Genomic DNA, 24,865 nt, shown 5'->3' on the forward strand with positions numbered 1-24,865 from the left:
GTGAAAATGTTTAATATGATCGTTTTCAACAGTTTTAATTATTTTAGCTTATAAAATGTGTACTGCAGCTCTGTGTTCGGGGATGTGATTTTTTTTTAACCAAACTGCTTACATTTTGAAAGTCAATAAGCGATGGACATTGAAACGGGTCCCTTCCTGGTCCTGTAGCCATGTTCTGAATTTTTCAGGCAAAACCACTTACTGATTTCTGAATAATGAGTTTAAAACTGTTACGGTAACCATGTTGTTCCTGAATACATTTCACATGATTTGCTTATTCTTGCATTCCTTATGAGTGTTTGCTTTTTTCAGGGTGTTATGCAACATTTTACTGTTGTCTAGTGCATAATTTGAATTTAGTTGCAGCACAATTGAGTTGTAGCTGAAGGCAGTGCAAGTTTCTCTCAGTGGGGCACTATGGTGTTCAGTGTGGGAGAGGATGTGGCACTCTGGCCAGAGCTGCTGAATTCGGAACTGGAGCACCATTTTCAGCCTTCATGACCAGTCCACCAAACCGCACTCCTGACAGAGCTCATTCCGATGCTACACCTTAGAAGGCCCGATAGACCTTAGAAGCCCTGGTGTCTTAGCACCCGCAGGTGGACCCCAACGGTGGCAAGTGTGAGTTAACCTGGAAGGCCTGTCCACCACAATCCATACTGCGGTTCACCTCCAGTCTTGCGAGCAGGCATGCAAAGAAGCACACCTTAGATCAGGGGTCTTCAAACTGTGGGGCGCGACTCCCAGGGGGGCCGTGGAGCGATGCAAAGGGGGTCGCGCATTCAAACTGACACTTCTGCTCAGGCACAAGGGTTTCAACCCCCCTCTTCCCCCATCCTGTGTCTCAGCCTGGGCTGCTGCAGTGTAACTCGAGCTGCTGGGGCCTCAGCTGGGCAGTGTCTGGAGTCTTATCTCCAGCACACCCATCAGCATTTTTCACACGTCTTTAAAGGCTATTTACATATTTACATGCCTTTGTAAACTGGTTATAGAGGCTTAATGTTTTTCCCTGATTCCAGTACCCCCTGGAATCCACTCTGTCTATTCCTTAAATTAGTATTTTACATTTACTGCTGTAGTGTGAGAATGCATTTTATGAAAAGGAATATAAAGTAGGGTTGCCAAAAGTAAAATGCCTGTGTGTGTTCTTTAAAAAGCCTGAAGAGAACTCCTCTTGACACTAAATAGATTAATAAATAAAAAAGTATGTATTCATTCATTATGTGACTTTTCTGTCTTTGTTCTCTTTAGTTATCAGTCATGGACCATTCAGGCCGCCCTAGAACACAATTAAAAGTGTTTTCTATTTACATTTGCTAGTCGACGTATGCACATAAAAATGCGCCTGAAATACAGCTTTAGGTGACAGCTGATTTTTGTACCAACTGGGCCATCAAAATAATCTGCTGGCAACCCTAACCATAGGACTGGAAGTTTGTTGTAGCATCAGCACATTATTTATTTCCTCCACCCTCGATCCCCGATTAATGCCATAATAGCAATAGTTTAACTTAGATCTTAAACCCTACGCCACCATCAATAACATGCTGAGTTACTTCAAGTGTCTGGGAATGCACCCTGCATTCAGACAACTCACTCCTCATTCTCGCCCTTCACTTTCACGCTCACCCTGCGCTCATAGCGATCACAATGCACTCACACCGTTCACCATGCACCCACACCGTTCACCATGCACTCACACCATTCACCTGCTCACCCTGCACTCACAGTGATTACTCGGCACTCACAATGCACTTGCGCTGTTCATCCTAGACCTCATTATTCCAACAAGAGAGTAAGGGTCAGAAAAAACACTCTCATGCCCCTTATAAATCCATATATCAAACAACAAGAGAGTGTTAATACAAAAAAACAGACACAGTAGGCAAGCAGAATTCTGTTCAGAGCACTACTGAACCTTAGAGGAGACTGTTATTTCAGTAGGAAAATAGAGTGCACATGCTCAGAGATCTAGCTAAAAGGACCCTCAGGCCCCAGTGGAATACTGGTAGCCAGTTGTCTTCATCGGGTCCTCCTTAGTTGCTAGGAAAAGTGAAAGTGAGTTAAAAAGAGTATGGACTACTCCTCAGAATTATTTTAATAAGAGGGTAGCTCTAACTCTATTAAAACCAGTGTTTGAAAAACGTGATTATTTTTCAGGACTGCTAAAAGGTTGTGCAAGTTTGAACCAATGAGTCCGTTAATTAAGTGAAAGAAGAAAGTTAATAAAATACGGTCAACATGTTTCTGCTTTATGAGCAATAGATCAGCTCAGCATTCGTCAGGACCAAGAATAGAATACAATACCACTCACTGGTCAGAGCACGCTAAAATGCTCAGACCTAAGGAGTGGTTACACGGAACAATACGACCTGCAATTGTCGAAGCTCCTTTTAGGAAATTCTTCCCCAATTTCCAATAACTCCTTATTATAGGAAAAACGATAAAAATCTGTAAGAATAAACAGAAAACACAAAGGCGTCCACATTACGAACCCTTTAGAAATATACATGTACGTTGGTAGACTCTAATCATGTGCACACATATACTGAGATCATGTTATAAGCAAGCTAAAAGAAATTTTCTTTTTTAATTAGGAAAAGAACATGCTAGTAATATATCTTATTAATCATTCAGTATTTCAAACAACGTATTGGTATTGTCCATAGTGCATTGGATACCTACATAAAGTAAGTGATTGCTTAAAAACAGTGCTCGATAAACCATCTGTATGGTTTAACAACTTAAAGTGGTAGCACCAGAAGACACCTTTGCTAAAAGCATACAGAGCACAGTGCACTCCAGAAGAGGAAAAATCGGCCAGACACTTACATGATATCTTAGGATAGTGAGCCCCATGGGCATAGCGGCAGGAGGAAATCTTCACGTTTGGGTCTAACGTGAAAACAACGGAAATGAATTATTAAACGTTTCCAGTACCGCTAAAAGAATTAATTAATGGACTCTCGTTAGGACCGAAGAGAGACTTACTTATCTCCAAACGGCTCCCCGCTGGAACACCTACAGCGGCCACATCCGCCGCCCGTATCGACAAACGCGGTAATGGAGCCGTGGGTGATTTAAGCACAGAAAACGCAAAATGTGTATGAGGCGGTGCTGCCGATCACGTGTCTAACGTGATCGCGTCACGGTCTTAAAGGGGCCGATTTATTTACACACGCGATGGAGAGCAATATTTGAACCTATGAGAGAATACCTCAAAAAACGCCGCCCGTGGAGGCCGATTGTAGTCGGTCACTCTAATTTTAGCCACAAACCAAGCAAAAAAGGGAGGTATTATGCTAGGCACATCGGAGATGATTTAATATGGTCACTTCATGGTTAATCTAAGCATTTTACATATATCAGAGGAGTTACTCTAATCCTTAATTCTGTATTCCTGAGCTAGAAAAGCCGCGGACATTGGAGACAGAGAAACAATGAATTTACAAGGTGGATAGGTCGTCTATCTGCGCATGACCGATCCCCAAGGGATATCGTCATTGAGGCCATGTTGGTGGGTAGACAGACGATATATCCATCGCTGCTCCTTTTCGTACAGTGTTCCGTCATTGTTTGAATTCAACTGTTCGATTATTACCCATTTAACATTGTTCGGGCAATGGCCTTGTTCGAGAAAATGGGTAGTCAACTTTGTCGTGTTTCTGCCACACCGAATATTACTACGATGTTCTCCTATTCGTGTTTTAATTTTTCTGGTGGTCATCCCTACGTATCTAAGTCCGCAAGGGCATGTAATCAAGTAGATGACATTACTTGAATTACAATTGGTGTGACATCGCAAGTGCCATGTCTTACCCTCTTCTAGTTGTAGTGTTTTTGTGAACGATGTTAAGTGGCACACACTACATCCCCCACAGGGGAAATGGCCAGTTATAGAAGGCAAACCCCAGGCATTCAAAACAGTGGCATCTTGTTTGGGTCGATTAGTTCTTGGGCGGGTGTGTACCAAAGCATCTTGCAAACTCCTTTCTTTTTTGTATGAGAATAATGGTTTCTGCCAGTTTCTTCCATTACTCGTCAGGATTTGCCAGTGTTTTCCAATGCAACGACTTACAGAGTTAGAGATGTTACTGTAGGTAGTCACACAGGTCAGAGGAACCTCAGATTCATTATCTTTCACATTGTCTTCCAACAGTGCTTCCCTATTATTGTTTCTTGCTCTTTTTCGACATTTTTGTAGGATTTTTTTGGGGTAACCTCTCTGTTCAAGTTTTGTTGTTAAATCATCCGCTTGTTTGTTAAAATCCACAAGGTTACTACAATTTCTACGTACTCGTAGATATTGGCCGAAAGGGAGATTTTCGCGTAATGAACGCGGGTGGAAACTAGAGAAGTGAAGGAGATTATTCCTGCTTGTGGGTTTGTAATAAGTTTTACTCGTTAGCCGATTCCCAGTTTTTGTAAGTGTGACATCCAGGAAGACAATGGAGTTGGAATCATATTGGTGTGTGAATCTTAAATGAGGGTCGCAAGTATTGACCCAATCAAAAAAGGATAGTAAACTCTCCTCAGACCCTTTCCAGATTAAAAGCACATCATCAATGTACCTCTGCCACAGGATAACATTGAGAGCATAAGGGTTGGAATTTGCTAGGATGTGCGTTTTCTCGAAGTTGTAAACATACAACCCCTTTATACTGGGGGCAAAAGTACTGCCCATCGAGGCTCCAGTCTTCTGTAGGTAAAAAGTGTCACCTTTGCAATGGAGGCGTCGGGCCTTTCATACTCCAGAGAGGAGGCTGATGCCATATTGAATGACACTTCCCTTTTTGCTGACCCCCTAGTCGCTCAAGCAATATCCCAGACTACTGACTGGGATACGCTTGGTGAACAAAAGAAAAACAGAATCAGAGCAATTTTGCATGGAACTATGATGAAGGAATACCTCAACAATAAAATGGCCCCAAAGGGACTTTTGGTCACCAATGCACCGCGAATATTTCTAGAGGACAGTGTATTCAGAAAAGAATGGGCACAAATAGCCTGGCACTGTACGCATGACTGGGCTATCCTTATCATCAAGACGGCAATGCGCCTTTCTGAGGCTTTGTTAATAGAGATCCAGGCCACAGAAACCCATATTAAAGCAACCGTCACAGGTTACAAAAAGAAGCTTGATGAGTTCAATAAAGAGCTTAATGAATACAAAGAAAATCTTGCACAGTCAAAAGTAGCCAAATTTCAAAAAGATTTGAAAAGATGGTCCTATGATAAAACCTATCCCTATGCTAGCCAAGATTATGCTCCCCCAGCCCGCACCAACGAAGACCCAGATACCTCAGTAGACTCAGATTCTAGTAATTCGAGCACCGAGAGTAAAGGAAACAAACAACGAGGCAGAGGTAGAGGAAAACAAAATTATAGCCAATACAATCATCATTGGTTTCCTTACCCACATCAAGGACCTGGAGGTTTCCACCCGAACCTCTTTAACCAGCCACCAATTCCACCACAATTTGGTTGGAATCCACACTTTGCACCCCCGCCACAACAATTCCAACAAAACATGTACCCGCAGCCTTTTTTAGGTTTTGGCCGGAGAGGCAGGGGGAAGAGAAGAACAGGCAATCAGGTACACTGGAGCCCTACAGAAACAGTGGGGGACAACACACGGAGCAAAGCTCAGGAGCAGAGAGCAGGACCGAGCAACCAATAAGTCTGATAACTAACTTATCCAAAGTTGTCTTAACTGCAGATGAAACTGCAGTGTTAGAGAAGGGACTCGGTTTTATACCCAGTCCTCACCTGGATCGTTTCAAATTGAAATGCGAACTGGGTGAGTTTTTTTAGGAAACTCAGATTAAAACCTTTTTTTGAACAACAAGATACACAACTCCCTGCTACATTGAGTGATACTAATTTAAAAAAAAAATCCAATTTTACTCCTCCAACTCATTTGATACCGGCAGATATCATAACGTTTGAGCAGGCAGTATCCCGGGAAGTTGAGGCTCTGATTGAGCCCGCCCCCTTTAAAAATTTGACAGCAGGAGAATATAAGGCTATAAAATCCTTGCAAGAGAATCAAGAAATTGTAATCAAAAGTGCTGACAAGGGGGGAGGCATAGTGATTCAGGATGCCACGGCCTATGATGCCGAATGCAAACGGCTACTAGGAGATACTATCAGCTATACCGTGCTCCAACAAGACCCCTCTCCTTTCCTTAAAGATGAAATACTAGAGCTGGTCTCTACCGCGGAAAGAGACGGTTATATCAGTAAACAAGAAGCTGATTTCCTTACCAATTCAGAAGAAAAAATCCCTTACTTTTACACTCTTCCCAAAACCCATAAAAATCGGACACCACCACCGGGAAGACCTATAGTGTCGGGGATTGGGTCCCAGTTGGAACCACTCTCCAAGTATTGTGATTTTTTCTTTAAACCCTTAATCCAATCCACAAGTACTTACATCAAGGATACGAAAAGCCTTCTTTCAATGTTACTTAATGTACAACTACCAGAGGAACCATGTTATCTAGTGTCCTTAGACATTGAAAGTTTGTATACTTGTATCCCTCAGGATGCAACTCTCAAAGTTTTGGCAGACATCCTGGACCAAACCACATGGTCGTACAACACCTCCAAGACCTTTGTGATAGACTGCGCCACCCTAGCATTGAAACGGAATTTCTTCCAATATCAAGACACTTTTTACCTACAGAAGACTGGCACCTAGATGGGCAGTACTTTTGCCCCCAGTATAGCGGGGTTGTATGTTTACAACTTCGAGAAAACGCACATCCTAGCAAATTCCAACCCTTATGCTCTCAATGTTATCCTGTGGCAGAGGTACATTGATGATGTGCTTTTAATCTGGAAAGGGTCTGAGGAGAGTTTACTATCCTTTTTTGATTGGGTCAATACTTGCGACCCTCATTTAAGATTCACACACCAATATGATTCCAACTCCATTGTCTTCCTGGATGTCACACTTACAAAAACTGGGAATCGGCTAACGAGTAAAACTTATTACAAACCCACAAGCAGGAATAATCTCCTTCACTTCTCTAGTTTCCACCCGCGTTCATTACACGAAAATCTCCCTTTCGGCCAATATCTACGAGTACGTAGAAATTGTAGTAACCTTGTGGATTTTAGCAAACAAGCGGATGATTTAACAACAAAACTTGAACAGAGAGGTTACCCTAAAAAAATTCTACAAAAAAGTCGAAAAAGAGCAAGAAACAATAATAGGGAAGCACTGTTGGAAGACAATGTGAAAATAATGAATCTGAGGTTCCTCTGACCTGTGTGACTACCTACAGTAACATCTCTAACTCTGTAAGTCGTTGCATTGGAAGACACTGGCAAATCCTGACGAGTAATGGAAGAAACTGGCAGAAACCATTATTCTCATACAAAAAAGAAAGGAGTTTGCAAGATGCTTTGGTACACACCCGCCCAAGAACTAATCGACCCAAACAAGATGCCACTGTTTTGAATGCCTGGGGTTTGCCTTCTATAACTGGCCATTTCCCCTGTGGGGGATGTAGTGTGTGCCACTTAACATCGTTCACAAAAACACTACAACTAGAAGAGGGTAAGACATGGCACTTGCGATGTCACACCAATTGTAATTCAAGTAATGTCATCTACTTGATTACATGCCCTTGCGGACTTAGATACGTAGGGATGACCACCAGAAAAATTAAAACACGAATAGGAGAACATCGTAGTAGTATTCGGTGTAGCAGAAACACGACAAAGTTGACTAACCATTTTCTCGAACAAGGCCATTGCCCGAACGATGTTAAATGGGTAATAATCGAACAGTTGAATTCAAACAATGAAGGAACACTGTACGAAAAGGAGCAGCGATGGATATATCGTCTGTCTACCCACCAACATGGCCTCAATGACGATATCCCTTGGGGATCGGTCATGCGCAGATAGACGACCTATCCACCTTGTAAATTAATTGTTTCTCTGTCTCCAATGTCCGCGGCTTTTCTAGCTCAGGAATACAGAATTAAGGATTAGAGTAACTCCTCTGATATATGTAAAATGCTTAGATTAACCATGAAGTGACCATATTACATCATCTCCGATGTGCCTAGCATAATACCTCCCTTTTTTGCTTGGTTTGTGACTAAAATTAGAGTGACCGACTACAATCGGCCTCCACGGGCGGCGTTTTTTGAGGTATTCTCTCATAGGTTCAAATATTGCTCTCCATCGCGTGTGTAAATAAATCGGCCCCTTTAAGACCGTGACGCGATCACGTTAGACACGTGATCGGCAGCACCGCCTCATACGCATTTCGCGTTTTCTGTGCTTAAATCACCCACGGCTCCATTACCGCGTTTGTCGATACGGGCGGCGGATGTGGCCGTTGTAGGTGTTCCAGCGGGGAGCCGTTTGGAGATAAGTAAGTCTCTCTTCGGTCCTAACGAGAGTCCATTAATTAATTCTTTTAGCGGTACTGAGAACGTTTAATAATTCATTTCCGTTGTTTTCACGTTAGACCCAAACGTGAAGATTTCCTCCTGCCGCTATGCCCATGGGGCTCACTATCCTAAGATATCATGTAAGTGTCTGGCCGATTTTTCCTCTTCTGGAGTGCACTGTGCTCTGTATGCTTTTAGCAAAGGTGTCTTCTGGTGCTACCACTTTAAGTTGTTAAACCATACAGATGGTTTATCGAGCACTGTTTTTATGCAATCACTTACTTTATGTAGGTATCCAATGCACTATGGACAATACCAATACGTTGTTTGAAATACTGAATGATTAATAAGATATATTACTAGCATGTTCTTTTCCTAATTAAAAAATAAAATTTCTTTTAGCTTGCTTATAACATGATCTCAGTATATGTGTGCACATGATTAGAGTCTACCAACGTAGATGTATATTTCTAGAGGGTTCGTAATGTGGACGCCTTTGTGCTTTCTGTTTATTCTTACAGATTTTTATCGTTTTTCCTATAAGAAGGAGTTAATGGAAATTGGGGAAGAATTTCCTAAAAGGAGCTTCGACAATTGCAGGTCGTATTGTTTCGTGTAACCACTCCTTAGGTCTGAGCATTTTAGCGTGCTCTGACCAGTGAGTGGTATTGTATTCTATTCTTGGTCCTGACGAATGCTGAGCTGATCTATTGCTCATAAAGCAGAAACATGTTGACCGTATTTTATTAACTTTCTTCTTTCACTTAATTAACGGACTCATTGGTTCAAACTTGCACAACCTTTTAGCAGTCCTGAAAAATAATCACGTTTTTCAAACACTGGTTTTAATAGAGTTAGAGCTACCCTCTTATTAAAATAATTCTGAGGAGTAGTCCATACTCTTTTTAACTCAATTTCACTTTTCTTAGCAACTAAGGAGGACCCGATGAAGACAACTGGCTACCAGTATTCCACTGGGGCCTGAGGGTCCTTTTAGCTAGATCTCTGAGCATGTGCACTCTATTTTCCTACTGAAATAACAGTCTCCTCTAAGGTTCAGTAGTGCTCTGAACAGAATTCTGCTTGCCTACTGTGTCTGTTTTTTTGTATTAACACTCTCTTGTTGTTTGATATATGGATTTATAAGGGGCATGAGAGTGTTTTTTCTGACCCTTACTCTCTTGTTGTTGGAATAATTCTAGCAGCGTGCAGCTGCGAGAGTCGTTTTTAGACTAATAACATACTTTTGGTAATATTTTGCATTTAAACAGTGCATCGCAGTACACCTTTGCAATGGAGGCGTCGGGCCTTTCATACTCCAGAGAGGAGGCTGATGCCATATTGAATGACACTTCCCGTTTTGCTGACCCCCTAGTCGCTCAAGCAATATCCCAGACTACTGACTGGGATACGCTTGGTGAACAAAAGAAAAACAGAATCAGAGCAATTTTGCATGGAACTATGATGAAGGAATACCTCAACAATAAAATGGCCCCAAAGGGACTTTTGGTCACCAATGCACCGCAAATATTTCTAGAGGACAGTGTATTCAGAAAAGAATGGGCACAAATAGCCTGGCACTGTACGCATGACTGGGCTATCCTTATCATCAAGACGGCAATGTGCCTTTCTGAGGCTTTGTTAATAGAGATCCAGGCCACAGAAACCCATATTAAAGCAACCGCCACAGGTTACAAAAAGAAGCTTGATGAGTTCAATAAAGAGCTTAATGAATACAAAGAAAATCTTGCACAGTCAAAAGTAGCCAAATTTCAAAAAGATTTGAAAAGATGGTCCTATGATAAAACCTATCCCTATGCTAGCCAAGATTATGCTCCCCCAGCCCGCACCATCGAAGACCCAGATACCTCAGTAGACTCAGATTCTAGTAATTCGAGCACCGAGAGTAGAGGAAACAAACAACGAGGCAGAGGTAGAGGAAAACAAAATTATAGCCAATACAATCATCATTGGTTTCCTTACCCACATCAAGGACCTGGAGGTTTCCACCCGAACCTCTTTAACCAGCCACCAATTCCACCACAATTTGGTTGGAATCCACACTTTGCACCCCCGCCACAACAATTCCAACAAAACATGTACCCGCAGCCTTTTTTAGGTTTTGGCCGGAGAGGCAGGGGGAAGAGAAGAACAGGCAATCAGGTACACTGGGGCCCTACAGAAACAGTGGGGGACAACACACGGAGCAAAGCTCAGGAGCAGAGAGCAGGACCGAGCAACCAATAAGTCTGATAACTAACTTATCCAAAGTTGTCTTAACTGCAGATGAAACTGCAGTGTTAGAGAAGGGACTCGGTTTTATACCCAGTCCTCGCCTGAATCGTTTCAAATTGAAATGCGAACTGGGTGAGTTTTTTAGGAAACTCAGATTAAAATCTTTTTTTGAACAACAAGATACACAACTCCCTGCTACATTGAGTGATACTAATTTAAAAAAGAAATCCAATTTTACTCCTCCAACTCATTTGATACCGGTAGATATCATAACGTTTGAGCAGGCAGTATCCCGGGAAGTTGAGGCTCTGATTGAGCCCGCCCCCTTTAAAAATTTGACAGCAGGAGAATATAAGGCTATAAAATCCTTGCAAGAGAATCAAGAAATTGTAATCAAAAGTGCTGACAAGGGGGGAGGCATAGTGATTCAGGATGCCACGGCCTATGATGCCGAATGCAAACGGCTACTAGGAGATACTATCAGCTATACCGTGCTCCAACAAGACCCCTCTCCTTTCCTTAAAGATGAAATCCTAGAGCTGGTCTCTACCGCGGAAAGAGACGGTTATATCAGTAAACAAGAAGCTGATTTCCTTACCAATTCAGAAGAAAAAATCCCTTACTTTTACACTCTTCCCAAAACCCATAAAAATCGGACACCACCACCGGGAAGACCTATAGTGTCGGGGATTGGGTCCCAGTTGGAACCACTCTCCAAGTATTGTGATTTTTTCTTTAAACCCTTAATCCAATCCACAAGTACTTACATCAAGGATACGAAAAGCCTTCTTTCAATGTTACTTAATGTACAACTACCAGAGGAACCATGTTATCTAGTGTCCTTAGACATTGAAAGTTTGTATACTTGTATCCCTCAGGATGCAACTCTCAAAGTTTTGGCAGACATCCTGGACCAAACCACATGGTCGTACAACACCTCCAAGACCTTTGTGATAGACTGCGCCACCCTAGCATTGAAACGGAATTTCTTCCAATATCAAGACACTTTTTACCTACAGAAGACTGGCACCTCGATGGGCAGTACTTTTGCCCCCAGTATAGCGGGGTTGTATGTTTACAACTTCGAGAAAACGCACATCCTAGCAAATTCCAACCCTTATGCTCTCAATGTTATCCTGTGGCAGAGGTACATTGATGATGTGCTTTTAATCTGGAAAGGGTCTGAGGAGAGTTTACTATCCTTTTTTGATTGGGTCAATACTTGCGACCCTCATTTAAGATTCACACACCAATATGATTCCAACTCCATTGTCTTCCTGGATGTCACACTTACAAAAACTGGGAATCGGCTAACGAGTAAAACTTATTACAAACCCACAAGCAGGAATAATCTCCTTCACTTCTCTAGTTTCCACCCGCGTTCATTACGCGAAAATCTCCCTTTCGGCCAATATCTACGAGTACGTAGAAATTGTAGTAACCTTGTGGATTTTAACAAACAAGCGGATGATTTAACAACAAAACTTGAACAGAGAGGTTACCCCAAAAAAATCCTACAAAAAAGTCGAAAAAGAGCAAGAAACAATAATAGGGAAGCACTGTTGGAAGACAATGTGAAAGATAATGAATCTGAGGTTCCTCTGACCTGTGTGACTACCTACAGTAACATCTCTAACTCTGTAAGTCGTTGCATTGGAAAACACTGGCAAATCCTGACGAGTAATGGAAGAAACTGGCAGAAACCATTATTCTCATACAAAAAAGAAAGGAGTTTGCAAGATGCTTTGGTACACACCCGCCCAAGAACTAATCGACCCAAACAAGATGCCACTGTTTTGAATGCCTGGGGTTTGCCTTCTATAACTGGCCATTTCCCCTGTGGGGGATGTAGTGTGTGCCACTTAACATCGTTCACAAAAACACTACAACTAGAAGAGGGTAAGACATGGCACTTGCGATGTCACACCAATTGTAATTCAAGTAATGTCATCTACTTGATTACATGCCCTTGCGGACTTAGATACGTAGGGATGACCACCAGAAAAATTAAAACACGAATAGGAGAACATCGTAGTAATATTCGGTGTGGCAGAAACACGACAAAGTTGACTACCCATTTTCTCGAACAAGGCCATTGCCCGAACGATGTTAAATGGGTAATAATCGAACAGTTGAATTCAAACAATGACGGAACACTGTACGAAAAGGAGCAGCGATGGATATATCGTCTGTCTACCCACCAACATGGCCTCAATGACGATATCCCTTGGGGATCGGTCATGCGCAGATAGACGACCTATCCACCTTGTAAATTCATTGTGTCTCTGTCTCCAATGTCCGCGGCTTTTCTAGCTCAGGAATACAGAATTAAGGATTAGAGTAACTCCTCTGATATATGTAAAATGCTTAGATTAACCATGAAGTGACCATATTACATCATCTCCGATGTGCCTAGCATAATACCTCCCTTTTTTGCTTGGTTTGTGACTAAAATTAGAGTGACCGACTACAATCGGCCTCCACGGGCGGCGATTTTGAGGTATTCTCTCATAGGTTCAAATATTGCTCTCCATCGCGTGTGTAAATAAATCGGCCCCTTTAAGACCGTGACGCGATCACGTTAGACACGTGATCGGCAGCACCGCCTCATACGCATTTCGCGTTTTCTGTGCTTAAATCACCCACGGCTCCATTACCGCATTTGTCGATACGGGCGGCGGATGTGGCCGTTGTAGGTGTTCCAGCGGGGAGCCGTTTGGAGATAAGTAAGTCTCTCTTCGGTCCTAACGAGAGTCCATTAATTAATTCTTTTAGCGGTACTGAGAACGTTTAATAATTCATTTCCGTTGTTTTCACTTTAGACCCAAACGTGAAGATTTCCTCCTGCCGCTATGCCCATGGGGCTCACTATCCTAAGATATCATGTAAGTGTCTGGCCGATTTTTCCTCTTCTGGAGTGCACTGTGCTCTGTATGCTTTTAGCAAAGGTGTCTTCTGGTGCTACCACTTTAAGTTGTTAAACCATACAGATGGTTTATCGAGCACTGTTTTTATGCAATCACTTACTTTATGTAGGTATCCAATGCACTATGGACAATACCAATACGTTGTTTGAAATACTGAATGATTAATAAGATATATTACTAGCATGTTCTTTTCCTAATTAAAAAAGAAAATTTCTTTTAGCTTGCTTATAACATGATCTCAGTATATGTGTGCACATGATTAGAGTCTACCAACGTAGATGTATATTTCTAGAGGGTTCGTAATGTGGACGCCTTTGTGTTTTCTGTTTATTCTTACAGATTTTTATCGTTTTTCCTATAATAAGGAGTTAATGGAAATTGGGGAAGAATTTCCTAAAATTAGCTTCGACAATTGCAGGTCGTATTGTTCCGTGTAACCACTCCTTAGGTCTGAGCATTTTAGCGTGCTCTGACCAGTGAGTGGTATTGTATTCTATTCTTGGTCCTGACGAATGCTGAGCTGATCTATTGCTCATAAAGCAGAAACATGTTGACCGTATTTTATTAACTTTCTTCTTTCACTTAATTAACGGACTCATTGGTTCAAACTTGCACAACCTTTTAGCAGTCCTGAAAAATAATCACGTTTTTCAAACACTGGTTTTAATAGAGTTAGAGCTACCCTCTTATTAAAATAATTCTGAGGAGTAGTCCATACTCTTTTTAACTCACTTTCACTTTTCTTAGCAACTAAGGAGGACCCGATGAAGACAACTGGCTACCAGTATTCCACTGGGGCCTGAGGGTCCTTTTAGCTAGATCTCTGAGCACGTGCACTCTATTTTCCTACTGAAATAACAGTCTCCTCTAAGGTTCAGTAGTGCTCTGAACAGAATTCTGCTTGCCTACTGTGTCTGTTTTTTGTATTAACACTCTCTTGTTGTTTGATACATCCTAGACCTCACCCAGCAGTCACACATGCACATTACTCATTCTGCACTCAAGTGACACTTCAATCACCTGTCCCCCTCAGTGCTGAATATATAACTCACTCAAACAAGCCCAACAGTAATCATACATTAACTCTTCCTAGACTGAACTTGCATCCGCACCCAAATTTCTACGTCCACCTCACTCACCCTGCAGTCATTCCCCTCACCCTACTCTCACACTGTTGCATCGCTCAATGAGAATTGAGTATGAGTAAACTATGAGTAGCGCTATAAAAAAATTGAATGTTTGTCAGAAAGGTGCTATAGAGAGATGAGGTGCATTGTTGGTGAGTGGTAGTGAGGGAAATCATGGAGAAGAAGGAAACGGGGTGGGCACCATAAAAGACTTTTGCACCCTGTGAAACCAGTGATAGGGCCAGCCCTGGCTGGGAGTGTTAGCCACCCCCCCAGAAGTTCTGGTCTAGTGGCTTCCCTGCTTCTGCCGATTATTATTATTTACATTTTTAGTGCGCTACTGTTACCAAAAGATGTCCTGGGGCTAATAACCATTTGCTGCCTGAAGGCAAATGAGAAACACACAGAAGGAGAAGGAGAACCAGCCAAATGGGGTAACCTACAGAGCATAGAGAAAGGTTTTTATATCTTCCTAAAGGACAATAGATTCTTGGTGGAGCGAAGCAAAGGAGGGTGCAAGTCTCATAACTGTGCGGCCTGCACCAAAACAGAGAAACAGACAACTCATGCCTTCTTGAATTAGGGAACAATAAGCAGAGTGGCACAGGCTGAGAGGAGCATAAGGGTCCGACCCATATGCTTGGTGAGGAGAGATGAGATGATGAGCGAGGACAGCAAGGGAGTGAGAGAATTTGATTGAAGATGTCAGGGATGAGGAGAAATGTAAATTGCAGTAGAGAAGTGTAGACACACAAGAAGTGAGTGTGAGCCAAAGGGGAGGGCTTCTGTTAGAACGAAGAGGAGATGTGAAAGATGAATGGGGGACTGGAGAGGTGAAAGATACAAATAGACAAAAAGTTGAATGGAGAGATGAGGTGAAGGAGAAGTGCTGAAGGGCACGGGAGGTGGCAGGGCCATAGAGACCATGAGATAAATGCGAGAGACTGTTAGAGATGAGGGCAGTGAAAAGACAGAATGGCAAGAGGTGATTGAAGGTGAAGTGAGAGGTTGAATGGGGAGAGTTCACAAGATGTAAAAAGGGGTGAAAGAAAATGGCCTGCAAATTGAGAGAGGGATCCGGGGTTGGGACAGGAGAGAGGGATGGAAGGGAGGGGTGAGAGGAAAGCGGCATGGGTAAATTGCTTAACTCTGCACAAGACCGCCAGGGTTTTAAGGGACCCCTGCTGCTCCCGGCCAGGGCCAGGTGAGCTTCTAATGTGGCAGCTCGTATTCCTGCGGAGTGGAAGGCCCTTCACCAAGGTTGACTAGAAATCTTTCTGATGTTAATTGTTGTATTTTGGTTATAAACAGGTACTGATGGGGTGAAATAGTTTCTCAGTGTTACTGTGTGTAATAAATTAATTTCAAAATAATGAAGCATTGCTAATCCAAAATACGCGGCATCACATAACATCATTTACATTTTCTTCCTACACAATTTAGTCAAGCCTGTCGCTTAATTTGGTCCTCAACTGCCTCATAATTCCAGTAGCTCTGCCTACAGGTTTAGACATTTTTGTCAGGAGGGGGTCCTTACACCTCAAAATGTTGACAGGGGGGCCTCGGTATCCAAAAGTTTGAAGACCTCTGCCCTAGATCGACAGTGACAAGATCCTTGAGGCCAGTCCACCGCACCCATTGGTACCTCCATTGGCCTTTTTCAGCAGTAGTGGTGCAACTTACCAGGGGTTGGCAATGTAGAATTTGCATGCAAACCAAACTTAGGGGGTGATTATAATGAAGGTGGAACCGCCACGTCACCCCGTCAATGGCGGTCCCACTGCCATCGGTGACTGCATCAACGCTAACCATATCACAATGGTGGGTGCTTTTCTGGCGGTCGGAAAGACCAACCACCACGCACCCTACTGGCTACTTGAGCCCGCCAGTGCGGCGGAGGGGCTCTTGGTTCCTACAATGCTGGTGGTGCCTACCAGGCACCACAGTAGGGCTTACGATACCCCTTACCCGCCAGCCTATCCATGGCAGTTCACCCGCCATGGAAAAGTTGCCGGAAAGGGACATTGGAGGCCCACGGACCTGATCATTCTCGCCTCAGTGCCTATTCCAATCATGGAGTCCCACTCTGCAACTCTGGGCAATAGCTTGCTTAATCTCCACAACGGCCCCCACAATGCTAAGGATGCCTGGCCTCCACCTTGGGGGTGCCCAGGAGTGGACGCCTCACAGGGAAAGCCAGGATGGGTTCCACAGCGGTATTCGTACAAACGCCTTGAGACCCTTGCGGGTGAGTAGTGCGCTATACAAGTATCAATTTACAATTTTTTACAATTTTACAATTTTAAGGCTCATCCCTCAGCCCAACACTGTTCAACGTCTACATGGCACTACTCGCCCACGTCACCTGACAGCACGACCTAAACTTTATCTCCTATGCCGACGACACCCAGCTGATCCTCTCGCTCACCAAGGACCCCCACACTGCCAAAACCAACCTCCACGAACGAATGAAGGCTGTCGCCAACTGGATGAGGGACAGCCGACTGAAGCTGAACTCGGACAAGACCGAGATCCTCATCTTCGGCTCAACCCCATCTGCCTGGGAAGACTCCTGGTGGCCAACGGCACTAGGAGCACCCACCAACCACGCACGAAACCTAGAGATCATCCTCGACCCCACACTCTCCATGACAAAGCAGGTCAACACCGTCTCCTCCACCTGCTTCAACACCCTCCGCATGCTTCGCAGGATCTTCAAGTGGATCCCCACCGAAACTAGAAGGACGGTCACCCAAGCCTTCGTCAGCAGTAGACTGGGCTATGGCAACGCACTCTACGCAGGAGCCCCGGCCAAACTCCTGTCACGACTGCAACGCATCCAGAATGCCTCCGTACGACTGATTCTCAACATACCTAGCCGCAGCCACATCACACCCCACCTGAAAGACCTGCACTGGCTCCCCATCAACAAGAGGATAACTTTCAAGCTCCTCACCCATGCACACAAGGCACTCCACAACACCGGACCGGCGTACCTCAACAGATGACTCGGCTTCTACACCCCCGCCCGCCAGCTCCTCTCCGCAGACCACGCCCTCGCCATCATCCCCCGCTCCTGAAGAGTGACCACTGGTGGAAGATCATTCTCCCACCTCGCCACCAAGACATGGAACACCCTCCCCATTGGCCTAGGGCAAACCGAAGATCTTCTAACCTTCAAGAGACTCCTCAAGACCTGGCTCTTCGAACAATAGCAGCCCCCCCCCCCCCCCCCAGCGCCTTGAGACCATCACAGGTATGTAGTGCGCTTTACAAATGCTATGATTGATTGATTGAAATGTCAGTTTTTACATTGCGGCAGATGATGCAGCCAGCAGCACCTTCAGCAATGTAAAATATAGGCACTGCGAACGCCATAGTGGCAGTTGCATTGTAATGCCTATCATCGGGCCGCCACCTTGAAGGCCAGCGGTCCCATTCCCCGATTCGATGGCAGACGAACTGAAGTCCGCCTGCCTTCGTAATCAGCCCCTAAGTTTGCAAACTTCATGGTCTCTGCTTCATGCACAAACACTTTTAACATGTGCAGCCTTCTTTCGGGTCATTGGAGTTATGCAGCAATGGAGGCCAAAATTATGTTGCAGCGTTGACTAAATGATGCAACAATAAAAAGGCTGCAGCGTAATGCGGTGCATTTTATGATACTTTATTATTTTAACATATTTATACATACTAACAGCCTCTGCAAAGCTTTTGCCTCATGTACCTGTGTAACATACAAATGCAGCACAGGGAAAGGTGACCAGTCAACCTTTGCAAGGGCCCTACACTTCACAGCAACATAAGTCACATTTCTTTTAGTAATTTTTAAACCGTTTGAGCTACAAAATTGTTTTGGGTCAAATCGTTAGATTATACAGCAGATGATGCATTATGTGGCAAATATGATACAGCCATAGTTAAGTGGATTTTTTTTCCCACTTAACTTAATTTTGCCCCAGTATTGTAGTTGATCAATTTATAAGTTCCCCAAACCCAAATGTCGAGTTTGGGCACAATTTGCATTTTAAAAGCAGTCCTACAACACAGGGCTGCTTTTAAACTGACCTCAGGCTTCAGCAGTGCACACATGCAAACGCAGAAAGGGCTGCTGGCCTCTAAACTGCCATGCCCTAATATATTCTAGGGACTTAAAGGTAGTTCTAATCTCCCTGCCTTATTATGAACTAGGGCCTTATAGGAGAGGTCATGCCAATCATACGGGTACCCTAACCCATAGTGCACCCTAGTGTATGTAGGTGTTTTCACAGTATCTTTAAGTGTCTCTTTCAGAATAGCACTGGCCCTGTGCCTGTTCAGGCAGAGGCCAGGGTCAGTCAGAGTCAGGTACCACCAGTACCAGTCAGCAAAACGTTGGGGAGTGCCCAGGGCACAGGGTGGCTTTGCAACACTAAAGAAGCACGCACTCAGAATTTAAAACATAACACCATGGTTGGGGGGTTCTCTTTAATAATCAGAATTGACTTCTATCCTAATGAACCCATTTTCCAACATTAGGATAAGGAAATACTGGGGAAAATCATAATGTTCTAATCTATACCTTGAAGTTTTCATGCAGCTCTTTGATGACGGTTAATAGCTCACTGTTCAATGTTAGGATTTTAACTTGTATATAAACTGCAAATACCAACAGAATCTCTTAGACAAAGGCAGTAACTCGCTGACCAATTTACATGATATGCATTTTGTGATCTGCGTGGTACACATTCTTTGCAGCAGGCATACAAAGAAGCACTGTGTCTACCTTACCAAGAGTCAAAACTTTCACTAGACAAACCTTCGATCTCTCTCAATAAAGAACATTAATCACCAAAGTTATTTTCACATTTTTATTGTTGCCTGAAAATTGCTGGAGACCAGGAATGCAGCAGCAGGTACTTTTCAAATCTTAATGCACTTGCAAACACGACGCCCCCACCCTAAGTCAGCCACCTATGTTTGCTTGGTGCATCAAGATGATCAAGATGATTCATATACATGTTATTACTATATGAATGTAAATAACAATAAAGCATAAATGAAAATTGTTACAACATGCCTGCTTTTCTTAATATTTGACTTCGAAAGTATGCGATTGTATTTGTTTGACGGGCGGTTGTTTGTATAGGGTCACTTGAAAGTCCACAAGGTTGTCCCTGTCCCCCCCAGAATTTTAGTGTCTCCTACGCCCCTGCATGGGCGTCCGCAGGGAGGGGCAAGGGGGGGCACTTGCCCCCCCCTGGATCGCCGGTCCGTCTGGTGCTGGCCCAGTGACAATGTGTAATTATCACTCAGGCAGCGCACGTTGCTGTAAGGGACGCCCATGCGGAAGTGGTCTCTTAAAGTCTTTGATTCTGTTTAAAACATTGAATTGCATAAAATAGCCCTACTAGAAGTGTAAACTACTTTAAAAAGAGAAAAAGGCTTGCAGGCGCAGACAAAATGTGGAAATACGAATTCCAATGAGCAGGATGTGCGCCAAAGCTGCAGTCCACTTAGTCACCCCTGACAGCCACCACGCTGCTCTCAGAGTTTTGAAAGTTAGCAGCACACTCCACAAGAACTGCCTCTTGGCGCTTCGGAATCAAACGTACTCAACACACTGCTCTCCTGATCACCTTGCGAGAACCTCTCCTATCGACGATTCAGCTTGAATAGTTAAAAGTAACCAACATCACATATCATGTCTGTGTGAGAGTGTATAGGACTGTGCGTTCACTTTTGGGAGTGTCTGAATCTTAACAAGGGTCTTCTGCCAGTAAACATTTGGTCCAGCATGAAGTTTTACCACGAACGACGTATTAGACAGGAACAAGAAAATTGACATTTTTGGTTAATAAATGAGTGTAAATTGATGGCCGGTTTCCCTATTAAGGGTTCATTTGTAGGCTATGGGACACCATTTATGTCTTAGTGTGTTGTAGAAAGAGCAAACATGCTGCCTTAAGCCACTTCAGAGAGCTTTGTACTCAATTATTTACAGTGGCGGTAGCAGCTTTTGGGTGTGTATGTGTTTTATTACTATGCTTATATACAGCTACTGGAATTATACAATTCTGCAGCCAGGCATTCTCTGCATATCTATGAATCTGCTGCTCTTGCAACCCAATCCACGATCTGCAACATAAATTGGCATATTTCAATGAAATAAAACTTGTTTCTAGCCCAAATTGGTAAAAAATTACAATAAAGTGCCATTTGTGGTGCAGCACAGAGTGCACACTCTTTGCCCTGGTTATCCTGAATTACTAATTGCTATGTCAGGCATTTAGCTGGTAGTAATGAGGTATTTTATTACACTGATACTATAGCGCTTTGTACACCTCTTATCAAAATCCCAACGTGCTTTGCAGACTTGGTAGTCACTGGTTGCTATTCAGTAGAGCATGGATGAGATTTCTGAGCAGGGAGGCCGTCAACATTCCTTTTACGGATGTCTTTTGTCTCCTTAATTTTCACAATTACAGCAGGCTGTGCTGATCCCCTGCAAGAAGCCCCAGGGAGGGAGATAGAGACAGACCGAGGGAGACAGAGAGAGAGGGAGACAGATAGGGCGGGAGACAGAAGGAGACAGAGAGAGCGAGACAGGTAGGGCGGGAGACAGAGGGAGAGAGGGAGGGAGTGAGGGAGGGAGACAGAAGGCGCCAGACAGAGGGAGACAGCCAGAGGGAAGAGGGCGGCAGAGGGAGGGAGACAGACAGACAGACAGAGAGACAGATAGAGGGAGGGAGACAGACAGAAGGATGGAGACCGAGAGAGAGGGAAAGAGAGGGAGACGGAGACAGAGGGAGACGGAGACAGAGGGAGACAGAGAGAGAGGAGACAGAGAGAGAGGAGACAGAGGGAGACTGAGAGAGAGGGAGACAGAGGGAGGGAAACAGGGAGGAAGACAGGGAGGGAGACAGAGGGAGGGAGACCGAGGCAGGGAGACAGAGGGAGACAGAGAGAGAGGGAGACAGATAGGGCAGGAGAGAGAGAGAGGATGACAGACAGAGGGAGGGGGGCGACAGAGGGAGGGACACAGACAGACAGGGAGACAGATGGAGGGAGACAGAGACAGACAGAGGAAGGGAGACAGAGAGAGAGGGAAAGAGGGAGACAGAGAGAGAGGGAGACAGAGAGAGAGGGACAGAGAGAGAGAGAGACACAGAGAGAGAGACAGAGATAGGGAGACAGAGAGAGGGAGACAGAGAGAGGGAGACAGAGAGAGGAAGACATAGAGAGGAAGACAGAGGGAGGAAGGGAGACAGAGGGAGGGAGACAGAGGGAGGGAGACAGAGGAAGGGAGACAGAGGGAGGGAGACAGAGAGAGACAGAGGGAGGGAGTCCGAGAGAGAGGCAGAGAGAGAGAAACAGAGTGAGGGAGACAGACGGAGGTAGAGAGACAGAGGGAGACAGACAGAGGGAGACAGACAGAGGAAGGAGGGCGACAGAGGGAGGTAGACCAACAGAGGGAGGTAGACCAACAGAGGGAGGGAGACAGCGGGAGGGAGACAGAGGGACGGAAGGAGAGAGAGGGAGGGAGACAGAGGGAGGGAGACAGAGAGAGAGAGATGGAGAGAGGGAGACCGAGAGAGAGGCAGAGAGAGAGGAACAGAGTGAGGGAGACAGACTGAGGTTGAGAGACAGACAGAGGGGGACAGACAGAGGGCGACAGACAGAGGGAGGGAGACAGAGGTAGGGAGACAGAGGGAGGGAGAGGGAGGGAGACAGAGATAGAGGGAGGGGAGGGGGAGGGGGAGGGAGACAGGGAGGGAGAGAGAGAGAGAAAGAGAGAGAGAGAGAGAGAGAGAGAGAAAGAGAGAGAGAGAGAGATAGATAGATAGTTAGATAGATAGATAGATAGATAGATAGATAGATAGATAGATAGATAGATAGATAGATAGATAGATAGATAGATAGATAGATAGATAGATAGATAGATGTGTATGCCGGGTCTGGTGGCTCTGTGGACGAAGGCGTCTGCTGCAGGGGCATGTGTTCAACCTCGTGGTCATAGATTGTTTTGTTGCTTTAGCCCCACCCCTTCCCCCACTGACCCCGCCCCCACCGGTGCAGCCCTCGGCCACAAACCACACTGTAAATGTGTCCCCTGAGAGAAAGTTTGTGAGTACCCATGCTCTAGAACCACATCAACCTGATTTAGAATTTTTTTGTTTTTTTTCTGGCTATTTTTAGTTTTTCCCTCTGTTTTATTGTAGTTGCCAGGTCGTCTGCTGTGGCGCCTCACAAGATTGTTCTCTTCCCCCTATGGGTTTCTTTGATTTTTTTAAGCTCTTTATCTTATTCATTTTTTTTAAATGTATTTAATACTTGTGCTCAATCATGTCGGAGGATGGGGATGAAGTTAAAATGTTGCCCCCCCTGGAAACATTTCTGCGGACGCCCATGCGCCCCTGCAAATGCCACCATTGCCTACGTAACGTTTGTTCTTGTGCCTCAGTGTCTAGCAGAGATTGCAGTATATTACCTCTAATTGTACTTTGTTTTCTCTTGTAACCTGCACACTTGTCACTCTTTCCTCCTGTAATGCACTGTTTGCTACCTCATGTGTTTTGTTTGCTCACAATTGTCACTTTTACCTCATGTAACTTATCGTCTGCTTTTGTAACGTGTTCACTTGTAATTTTCTGTTCCTATTGTGAAGCGCTCTGACGCCTTCGGGTAAAGTCCGCGCTATATTAAAAACGCATAAATAATAAATAAATAAATTCCTGTTGTAGGTTGAACATGCGGACTTAAGCGCCGTCTCCCTTCTGAGCATGCTCAGTTGTGCCCGAGAGAAATACTTCCGGGTTTGCTGACGACATCAGGGTATTCCGTTCAAATACTGGCTGTAATACATTTTAAGATAAACAATAAAGGACGCCGCACACCTTTGGTGTTTTTCCTTTCCTGGACCCCCCCATAGCGAGGGGGAGCTGAGTATTCCGGGATTATCCCACTCCTCTTTCACTTTCAAATCCCAGCAAACACGAAACCTTCAGCCGGATCGTTCCAATGGAGACCAGGAAGCAAACTTTAGAACACGATTCCCACAAGGTCAGAAATGTGCTTTAAAGCACGTTGTGTTGTTTGCAGTGAGTGTCTATTTTGAGTGTTAAATGGTGTGTAGTTAACTTGGCAGTTTTTAATCAACTCTTCTTGAACAATTCCCATAATCGTGTTTAAAATCACGTGAAACGTGCAAAGTGCTTATGTCATTACTTAAGGGAGTACAGTAGGTCGTGTTTACATTTTTACCAGAACAACCTGGTGGGTCATTAAAAGGAGACGGTAACCCAATGGAAGTAGTTATTTTTCTTGTGTCTGCAGTTCGTGTCATCGATGGATGCCTAAATAAACGCAACCTAGACAGTCCGAGAGCACTTTCGTTCACCTACTATATATTTCCAGTGGCCAACGACCTTCATCAAAAGAGACACGATAGAGGCAAAAAGTTTTATTGTAGATGCCACGTTTTCTGTACCTGCCTTCTGTCATTTACTTCTAGCATATGTTGCGACCAGCGTTGAAAGAGCCATTGCGCATGTTTTCTGTACTTTAAGCCACGCTGCAAAGCAGCTCACAGGCTAAATGACATCGCTTTAAAAATGTACATCTCATCCCATCGATAATGATACAATTCAACTCTTGTGGCGGGCAATCATATGTATACACCTTCACAGACAGAATGATGTTTGAGGCAGATACAGGAACTAAAAGAAAACTGCCTATGTGTACTCTTCTTAGAAGATTTGTCATTCGTCCCTAGTAACTCCCCACAGCACAGCAACATTTTGTGAACACGTTAGTTGAGCTTATCCTGCTCAACAGAGTGATCGTTTGCTTGTAGCTACCTTTTTTTTTATTTTAAAAGATTTGTATTAGAAAGAATTTTTTTACAATCACAGTACAGAGTCAGACAAAGACGAAGGCAATACTGGTCTTGCTGTCGCTACAAACATAGCTGTTGGTACATTCTGGTTTACAGAGACGCTTGAGTGATGCTTATACATAATCGACTTATAACCTTGGCGGCACTTCAGCGTGCATGTGCATTGCCTCCGTAAGTAGGAAGAGACAATGTATAGAGGTGAGTAGGAGTAGGAAAAAGGCGAGAATAAGGAAGAGAAAAACGGACACAAGTACGGTGACTGGTTGGTTGCTAGACTACAGAGTT

The 24,865-nt window shown here is 44.1% G+C and overlaps 1 protein-coding gene across 3 annotated transcripts in view; it reads left to right on the forward strand.

Moving 5' to 3' along the window:
- Window positions 1-23,481: 23,481 nt before the first annotated feature.
- Window positions 23,482-24,865, forward strand: part of LOC147727741 (uncharacterized) — a 173,484-nt gene continuing 172,100 nt past the window's right edge. For 2 of the 3 annotated variants that reach the window (XM_086961746.1, XM_086961747.1), the window contains exon 1: window positions 23,512-23,745. In XM_086961746.1, the coding sequence (XP_086817872.1) occupies window positions 23,704-23,745 (42 nt within the window). In that variant the 5' untranslated portion in view covers window positions 23,512-23,703. Of the gene's footprint in view, window positions 23,746-24,865 lie in introns of all 3 variants that reach the window. The other variant, XM_086961745.1, reaches the window with a different exon arrangement.

Source organism: Lissotriton vulgaris, chromosome 3_1, assembly GCF_964263255.1.
Source record: "Lissotriton vulgaris chromosome 3_1, aLisVul1.2, whole genome shotgun sequence".
Taxonomy (NCBI): Eukaryota; Metazoa; Chordata; class Amphibia; order Caudata; family Salamandridae; genus Lissotriton; species Lissotriton vulgaris.